The sequence below is a fragment of the Taurulus bubalis genome (assembly GCF_910589615.1).
Source record: "Taurulus bubalis genome assembly, chromosome: 12".
Lineage (NCBI taxonomy): Eukaryota > Metazoa > Chordata > Actinopteri > Perciformes > Cottidae > Taurulus > Taurulus bubalis.
In genome coordinates, this window is record NC_136600.1 from 25,569,557 (window position 1) to 25,579,734 (window position 10,178).

General features: G+C 43.1%; 1 protein-coding gene across 1 annotated transcript in view; it reads right to left on the reverse strand.

Moving 5' to 3' along the window:
- Positions 1 to 126: 126 nt before the first annotated feature.
- Positions 127 to 10,178, reverse strand: part of ulk4 (unc-51 like kinase 4) — a gene marked incomplete at both ends in the record, with an annotated part of 77,729 nt that continues 67,677 nt past the window's right edge. The window contains 2 exons of the mRNA XM_079227378.1: positions 127 to 187; positions 6,823 to 6,911. Of these exons, the coding sequence (XP_079083504.1) occupies positions 127 to 187; positions 6,823 to 6,911 (150 nt within the window). The remainder of the gene's footprint in view (positions 188 to 6,822; positions 6,912 to 10,178) is intronic.

Here is a 10,178-nt window from a genome sequence, read left to right on the forward strand (position 1 = left end):
ACATTTTATTCAAACTGACATCTTGAAAGAACAATCCTCGAGCTGATTTATTTATAAAAAGGTTTCGTCAAGAGAAATTCTAAAAAGCAGAAAATAACCGTCAAGAGTTTCTGAAAAGATCCAAGATCAGTCTCCAGAGATCTTCTGGAGGATTTCAGCAGCCAGAGGGACGACATCACCTGCACACCTGAGAGAGAGAGAGACACTAGTTATTCACCAGAGAGAGAGAGAGACACTAGTTATTCACCAGAGAGAGAGATAGAGAGAGACACTAGTTATTCACCAGAGAGAGAGAGAGACACTAGTTATTCACCAGAGAGAGAGAGAGAGAGAGAGAGACACTAGTTATTCACCAGAGAGAGAGAGAGAGAGACACTAGTTATTCACCAGAGAGAGAGAGAGAGAGAGACACTAGTTATTCACCAGAGAGAGAGAGAGAGAGACACTAGTTATTCACCAGAGAGAGAGAGAGAGACACTAGTTATTCACCAGAGAGAGAGAGAGAGACACTAGTTATTCACCAGAGAGAGAGAGAGATAGAGAGAGACACTAGTTATTCACCAGAGAGAGAGAGAGAGAGAGAGAGAGAGAGACACTAGTTATTCACCAGAGAGAGAGAGAGATAGAGAGAGACACTAGTTATTCACCAGAGATAGAGAGAGAGAGAGAGAGACACTAGTTATTCACCAGAGAGAGAGAGAGACACTAGTTATTCACCAGAGAGAGAGAGAGAGAGAGAGAGAGAGAGAGACACTAGTTATTCACCAGAGAGAGAGAGAGAGAGAGAGACACTAGTTATTCACCAGAGAGAGAGAGAGAGAGAGACACTAGTTATTCACCAGAGAGAGAGAGAGAGAGACACTAGTTATTCACCAGAGATAGAGAGAGACACTAGTTATTCACCAGAGAGAGAGAGAGAGACACTAGTTATTCACCAGAGAGAGAGAGAGAGATAGAGAGAGACACTAGTTATTCACCAGAGAGAGAGAGAGAGAGAGAGAGAGAGAGAGACACTAGTTATTCACCAGAGAGAGAGAGAGATAGAGAGAGACACTAGTTATTCACCAGAGATAGAGAGAGAGAGAGAGACACTAGTTATTCACCAGAGAGAGAGAGAGACACTAGTTATTCACCAGAGAGAGAGAGAGAGAGAGAGAGAGAGAGACACTAGTTATTCACCAGAGAGAGAGAGAGACACTAGTTATTCACCAGAGAGAGAGAGAGACACTAGTTATTCACCAGAGAGAGAGAGATAGAGAGAGACACTAGTTATTCACCAGAGAGAGAGAGAGACACTAGTTATTCACCAGAGAGAGAGAGAGATAGAGAGAGACACTAGTTATTCACCAGAGAGAGAGAGAGAGAGAGAGAGAGAGAGAGAGACACTAGTTATTCACCAGAGAGAGAGAGAGAGACACTAGTTATTCACCAGAGATAGAGAGAGAGAGAGAGATAGAGAGAGACACTAGTTATTCACCAGAGAGAGAGAGAGAGACACTAGTTATTCACCAGAGAGAGAGAGAGAGAGACACTAGTTATTCACCAGAGAGAGAGAGAGATAGAGAGAGACACTAGTTATTCACCAGAGAGAGAGAGAGAGAGAGAGAGAGAGAGACACTAGTTATTCACCAGAGAGAGAGAGAGATAGAGAGAGACACTAGTTATTCACCAGAGAGAGAGAGAGACACTAGTTATTCACCAGAGAGAGAGAGAGAGAGAGAGAGAGAGAGACACTAGTTATTCACCAGAGAGAGAGAGAGACACTAGTTATTCACCAGAGAGAGAGAGAGACACTAGTTATTCACCAGAGAGAGAGAGAGAGAGAGAGAGAGAGAGACACTAGTTATTCACCAGAGAGAGAGAGAGAGAGACACTAGTTATTCACCAGAGAGAGAGAGAGAGAGAGACACTAGTTATTCACCAGAGAGAGAGAGAGAGAGACACTAGTTATTCACCAGAGAGAGAGAGAGAGAGACACTAGTTATTCACCAGAGAGAGAGAGAGAGAGAGACACTAGTTATTCACCAGAGAGAGATAGAGAGAGACACTAGTTATTCACCAGAGAGAGAGAGAGACACTAGTTATTCACCAGAAAGAGAGAGAGAGACACTAGTTATTCACCAGAGAGAGAGAGAGATAGAGAGAGACACTAGTTATTCACCAGAGAGAGAGAGAGAGAGAGAGAGAGAGAGAGACACACTAGTTATTCACCAGAGAGAGAGAGAGAGACACTAGTTATTCACCAGAGATAGAGAGAGAGAGAGAGATAGAGAGAGACACTAGTTATTCACCAGAGAGAGAGAGAGACTAGTTATTCACCAGAGAGAGAGAGAGAGAGAGAGAGAGAGAGACACTAGTTATTCACCAGAGAGAGAGAGACACTAGTTATTCACCAGAGAGAGAGAGACACTAGTTATTCACCAGAGAGAGAGAGAGAGAGAGAGAGAGAGAGACACTAGTTATTCACCAGAGAGAGAGAGAGAGAGACACTAGTTATTCACCAGAGAGAGAGAGACACTAGTTATTCACCAGAGAGAGAGAGAGAGAGAGAGAGATAGAGAGAGACACTAGTTATTCACCAGAGAGAGAGAGAGAGACACTAGTTATTCACCAGAGAGAGAGAGAGAGAGAGAGAGACACTAGTTATTCACCAGAGAGAGAGAGAGATAGAGAGAGACACTAGTTATTCACCAGAGAGAGAGAGAGAGAGAGAGAGAGAGAGAGAGAGAGAGACACTAGTTATTCACCAGAGAGAGAGAGAGATAGAGAGAGACACTAGTTATTCACCAGAGATAGAGAGAGATAGAGAGATAGAGAGAGACACTAGTTATTCACCAGAGAGAGAGAGAGATAGAGAGATAGAGAGAGACACTAGTTATTCACCAGAGAGAGAGAGAGAGAGACACTAGTTATTCACCAGAGAGAGAGAGAGAGAGACACTAGTTATTCACCAGAGAGAGAGAGAGAGAGACACTAGTTATTCACCAGAGAGAGAGAGAGAGAGACACTAGTTATTCACCAGAGAGAGAGAGAGAGAGAGAGATAGAGAGAGACACTAGTTATTCACCAGAGAGAGAGAGAGAGAGAGAGACACTAGTTATTCACCAGAGAGAGAGAGAGAGAGAGAGAGAGAGAGAGAGAGAGAGAGAGAGAGACACTAGTTATTCACCAGAGAGAGAGACACTAGTTATTCACCAGAGAGAGAGAGAGAGAGAGAGACACTAGTTATTCACCAGAGAGAGAGAGAGAGAGAGAGAGAGACACTAGTTATTCACCAGAGAGACAGAGAGAGACACTAGTTATTCACCAGAGAGAGAGAGAGAGAGAGAGAGAGAGAGAGACACTAGTTATTCACCAGAGAGAGAGACAGAGAGAGACACTAGTTATTCACCAGAGAGAGAGAGAGAGAGAGAGAGAGAGAGAGAGAGACACTAGTTATTCACCAGAGAGAGAGAGAGAGAGAGACACTAGTTATTCACCAGAGAGAGAGAGAGAGAGAGAGAGAGAGAGAGAGAGACACTAGTTATTCACCAGAGAGAGAGAGAGAGAGAGACACTAGTTATTCACCAGAGAGAGAGAGAGAGACACTAGTTATTCACCAGAGAGAGAGACAGAGAGAGACACTAGTTATTCACCAGAGAGAGAGAGAGAGAGAGAGAGAGACAGAGACACTAGTTATTCACCAGAGAGAGAGAGAGAGAGAGACACTAGTTATTCACCAGAGAGAGAGAGAGAGAGAGAGAGAGACACTAGTTATTCACCAGAGAGAGAGAGAGAGAGACAGAGACACTAGTTATTCACCAGAGAGAGAGAGAGAGACACTAGTTATTCACCAGAGAGAGAGAGAGAGAGAGAGAGACACTAGTTATTCACCAGAGAGAGAGAGAGAGAGACAGAGACACTAGTTATTCACCAGAGAGAGAGAGAGAGAGACACTAGTTATTCACCAGAGAGAGAGATAGAGAGATAGAGAGAGACACTAGTTATTCACCAGAGAGAGAGAGAGAGAGACACTAGTTATTCACCAGAGAGAGAGAGAGAGAGACACTAGTTATTCACCAGAGAGAGAGAGAGAGAGACACTAGTTATTCACCAGAGAGAGAGAGAGAGAGAGACACTAGTTATTCACCAGAGAGAGAGAGAGACACTAGTTATTCACCAGAGAGAGAGAGAGAGACACTAGTTATTCACCAGAGAGAGAGAGAGAGACACTAGTTATTCACCAGAGAGAGAGAGAGAGAGACAGAGACACTAGTTATTCACCAGAGAGAGAGAGAGAGAGAGACACTAGTTATTCACCAGAGAGAGAGAGAGAGAGACACTAGTTATTCACCAGAGAGAGAGAGAGAGAGACAGAGACACTAGTTATTCACCAGAGAGAGAGAGAGAGACACTAGTTATTCACCAGAGAGAGAGAGAGAGAGAGAGAGACACTAGTTATTCACCAGAGAGAGAGACAGAGAGAGAGAGAGAGACACTAGTTATTCTCTCTCTCTCTCTCTTGATTTTGCAAAGGCATTCCTCAGGTTGCCATGGTAAAAGCTGAATAACATCATTTGGATCCCAGACCTCCACTCTTCTTCTGTCCCCTCTCTCTCTTCACCCCCTCCTTCTCTCTCTCCTCATCACTTCTTTCATCTCCTGCCCTTTCTCCTAAAACCTCTCGTCCCCACTTCTACCACTAAACCAGTGGGAGTGTGCCAGTCTCACACACTTCAAAGGCTGGAGCTCATCTCTGCTTTCATCTGCCAGAGGGGGGGAGGGGGGGGAGAGGAGAGAGAAGAGAGAGTGATAGGAAGAGAGAGAGAGAGAGGAGGGAGAGAGGAAGAGAGAGAGGAGGGAGAGAGGAAGAGAGAGAGGAGGGAGAGAGGAAGAGAGAGAGGAGGGAGAGAGATATGGATGAGAGGGAGGAAGAGGAGAGAGGGGGGAATATGGAGGAGAGAGGAAGAGAGAGAGAAGGGAGGGATATATATAGGAGAGAGAAGGAGAGAGAGGAAGAGATAGAGATAGGGGAGAAGAGAGAAAAGACAGAAGAGAGGAAGAGGAGAGAGAGAGAAAGAAAGTAAGAGGTAAAAAATAAAGAAAACGAACAGAGAGGGAGAGAGGGGGGAGAACGGAGGGAGAGAGAGATATGGACGAGAGGAAGAGGAGAGAGTGATAGGGAGAGGGGAGAGGAAGAGGAGAGGAAGAGAGAGAGAGAGAGAGAGAGAGAGAGAGGAAGAGAGCGAGGAAGAGGAGACAGAGAGGGGAAGGAGAGAGAAGTAAAAAATAAAGGGGGGGAGGAGAAATGGCCATAGAGGGTGACAAAGGCAAGAAAAGGGGTGAGAAAGGGAGAGAAGGAGAGGCAGAGAAGGAGAGAGAGAATTAGAGAGAGAGAGAGGCCTCCAGCAGGACAACAATCCACCTTTATATGGATCTGACGGTCTGTGTGTGACACACACACACACACACACACACACACACACACACACACACACACACACACACACACACACACACAGAGTGTGTGTCTGTTTGTGTGCGACAAGTCGCTCGTCTGATACATCAAGACATCAAAGGGAGCGTGGTCGCTACGGCGACAAACCCCTCGGCTTGAAGAGCGGCCCTCGTGTTCATGAAAGCCTCCAGATGCACCGAACACAGGCGGGCTTTGAAACGCTCGGCATCCTGGGTAAATATCCGCTATTAGAAGGTTGTGTTTGTTTTCATAATGCAGCGTGAGCTCGTCAATATAAACAACAGGTTGAGAGGAGACAACGCCTTATTTAAAACATGTGGAAATTATATTTTAAGTAAAATAAGAGCATTACTGTGTGCTCTTATAAGCACACAATAATAATAATGAGGATTAGTAATACAACATTAAATATTATTAAGTATTCTCATACTCTCATCATCACCCACCCCTTCAAAATAAAAGTGTTGCATCTTTTCAGGACGAGTTCAACTAAAAGCCCCAAACCTTCACTGTACGCAAACAGGAAACGAGGGGTGGGCCTAGTGTTTCAAAATAAAAGCCCCAGAAGGTAACTATCTGAACAGGTGATAACATTAACATAATATTCAACTTGTGAAGGACGTTCAAACAAATTTAACTCATTCTGTCTTTTCCAACTATTCACCTTCTTCACAAAGATGTCTTAAAATAAAGTTAAACTTAAAGTCATATAGTATGTCTTAAAGATATGTTCTTTTGAATCATAGTATAGTATAAAAATACCATAAATTCAAAGCTATTAAATTATGTCATAAAAAGCAACAGTATATATAAGTCATGATGTAGTATCTCATAAAATGTCATAAAAGTTTGTACACTATTCAAAATGTCATTACAAATAATTTAAAAAAAAAGTAAATATAGTATGTCATAAACATGACATATGTAAGACATTAGAATAAATGAAAATGTTCTTGTGTTGACATGTTATTGATCTTAGTTCTCAGGTTCCATCTTCTTTTCCATTACATCGGTCTCAGACGTGTGAGGCGGTGCAGACGACTTCCTGCCATTGATCTCAAGAGACTCCAACAAAGACGTGTTGTTTAAATAAATGTGCACGCTTCATCTCTGTGACTCATTAAACCGACACGGTGCTTTTACATCACTGGGAGCGGGTCAGTGTTGACATGTTCACTCGTGCATGAAAATAATAAGATGTCGCCTTTTACATGAAAAGAAATCAGTTTTTTGACACAATTATAAATTATAGGATTTTGTAAATTTCAGAATTATCCAAAATGTTTGTTGCATCAGAATAGAATGATGGAAGGAATATTTCACCATACATTAACAAGCTGTCTGTCTTTCACACACACACACACCTGTTGGACGTGGTCATGTCCCGCAGGAGACTGATAAGCTCCGCCCCTTCAGGACATTCTGACCAATCAGATCGCTCTGTGGTCTGCACCTGGAGGGAGAGGGAGGAAGACCACAACGTTAACCATTGCTGCACCAATAATAACAAACTATTGATAATTTAATTTACATTTAAAACTACATTATAAGAACGTGTCTGTAACCACGACAACTACTGAGTGACATCACACTCATGTGCTGATGTCTTTTTAAAGTAGAATTGATCAAATAGATCATTTGCCCAAAATTCGGTTGCATTCACACCTGTGTGTTTATTTAAATCGGTCTTAAGATCGTTCCTCTATTCATATCATATGGTTGACGTCTAACTGCTCCATGAATGCATTGAATGATCTAACGATGACCCAGAGCGGATCTTCTCTTTCTCCACTGAATCTCTTCTTCTCTTCGTCATCCCTCTGTTTTTACTCCTGTCCCAACACGCCTCACACACCTGGGTGTCTTGGCTCCGCCCCCCCACACCTGAGTGTCTCGGCTCCGCCCCCAGCCAGGAACACCTGGAGAGCCGTGTGTGTTGCAGTGGTCATACTGGTCACCAAGTAAAGTTCTGAATTAAGATCCGGTTTAATAATATGTCCACAGTTTGCTGTGGAACTAAATTATATATTCCAATAAAAGTCATTTTTAAAGTATTGCTCAATGTGTTTTTGTTAGTGAATATGTATCTGTGTGTGTGTGTGTGTGTGTGTGTGAGAGAGAGCGTGTTTGGTGAATGAGTTTCTCTCTGATCTCCGGTGACATCATCACCCCTGACTCTGGCGACACAGCATGGTTGTTGCTAGGCAACGGGGTTAGGAGGAGACAAAGAGGCTCCCCTGACTCGCTTACTTTTCTCACACACACACACACACACACACACACACACACACACACACACTGAACTCAGAGTCACATGAGAAGCACAGAAAGACAGGAGTGTGTGCGTGGGACCAATCCATGGACACAATACACATAGGTAGACTTCTTAAAAATAAATTAATAAATGCTTATTTTTCTGACAACATTTATTTAATTAGTATTCCCCTTTAAGTCTTTCCAAGTTGTGTGAGGTGAAGAAGAAAAAAAAATTGTCGACCATTCTCTCTCTCTCGTGCTCTGCCGTTTCCAAGCCATTAGCAGGATCTTTGATTGAGATTAACAGAGCGCTGGAATCAATGAAAGATAATTAAAAAGCCTTTGTTGAAGGGCAGGCAGAACGTGTGAGTCAGTGTGTGTCAGTGTGTGTCTGTGACGGCACATCTATCAGGAAGTGTGTGTGTGTGTGTGTTGTGGACATTGAATGACTGTTGCATTAACCCTTTGGGGGCGGGGCCCGCTTCGAAGCGGGGGCAGATGTTTACGTTTTTAATAAAACTATATCTTAGCAATAATACGTCACAGAGATATGGTTTAAAATCTGGCGGATATGGTTTCCACTTCCGCGTCTGAGCATCTAAACATGGACGTGTCTTACGACGTGTGCAAAGCTTCAGTGTGAGTCAGAAGATGCCAAGCAAAGAGTCCTGAGCAAAGCTATTGGAGGGGACAGACGGCGCAGCTCCAGTGCCTGAAGGATTCGCTAACAAGGAGCTAGCCGGAGCTAACGGGCCAGATAGCTGGCTACAGCGTTTCTGTGAGACTGAACGTGAGTAATCAATTGTTGCCCCTATCACCGTTAACTTTCTTACAGTGAACTTAGTACGACTAGTCGTGTTGGACCTCCATTATGTGTTTGTAAGACCGTAACTAACGTGTGTTTGTTGACGATAGCTAGCGTTAGCACGTCATTAGATAGCATCGTGTTGGATGTCTCTTACGTGTCTACGACTGAACGGTGCATACTCAACTGTTGTCTCTATCACCGTTAACGTTCTTACAGTGAACTTAGTACGACCAGTAGTGTTGGACCTCCGTTAATCGTTACTACAGTCGTGTTTACGTCACATTAGCTGCTGCGAACACGGAGCTAGCTAACAAGAGCTAACGGAGATAGCTGACGACAGCTATGAACGGTGGGTAATCAACTGTTGTCTCGATCACCGTTAACGTTCTTACAGTGAACGTAGTACGACTAGTAGTGTTGGATCTCAGTTACGTGTTTGTAAGGCTGTAACTGTGTATTTTAAGCTCATGGCCTGAGCATAGCTGGATCTGTTAGCTTTAGCAATGTTAGCACGTAGCTAGCTCTGTGTCTTGAGCATAGTCAGTGTTGGATCTTCCTTATGTGTCGGTGTGTAATCATTACTTTCTTTCAGTGAACTCATACTGACTCATACTGACTGATACATTTGGTTTTAGACATTTATTTACATGTGTCTACCATTTTGTTCATATATTCCACTGCTTTTGTGAACCTAAGACCTTTGGTAAACCAATTTCCATCACCAAAACCGATATACCACATGAGTAAAGTTATGTTTTCACAACAAATATGGAAAATTTCCAAAATCAAGATTCAATTTTTCAGCTATAGTCACATTTTCTCTTTACACTTGTGTCTTGGGACAATGGTGCCTCGTTATGTAGAGAGCTGAGATTGTTCTGTAATTGTTGATATACTACATATGTATGTATCATATGCAAGTGACTTTAAAAAGGGAAATTTAAAAATTATGTAAAATCGAGAAAATGACCACAGACCCCAGAGTGTTAATAGAAAACGGGTTTGAAATGTTGATTTGAGACTCCAAAGAGGAAAAACGTAAAAGATGAGGAGTACGGCAACACTACTCTGAGGACACATAACATTTAAATATTTTAAATTAACCAACGTGCAGAATGGTAGATTGTTTTTCAAGGAAATGTCTTTCCTACGAGGACATTTCACGTTTAATACAACATACTCAAAAAGAGAGAGAGAGAGGTTAGTCTGTGGACCTGCACACACACACGCACGCACGCACGCACGCACGCACGCACACACACACACACACACACACACACACACACACACACACACACACACACACACACACACACACACACACACACACACACACACACACACACACACGATTGACCTTGTGTCCCGCGTGCAGAAACTACTTCATGACCCTCCGGCCAAGCCAAAAACATTAAGAATGCATATTTTACATCATTCATAATTTACATTTTTCACATTGGTCTTTTTAAAGATGGACCACTTCGCCCTCTCTTTTGCTCGTCGTTGTTATTTGTTTACTCGTCTATAGCAGCAAGAAACTGCAGCGGCTCAGCGTTAGCTACACGTAGCCACATGGAGCTAACGCTGCTTTTTTTTATTTTGGGGAACTGAAGCGTCACCAAATCTGCTTTATGAGTCGGCCATCTTTTACCTGTT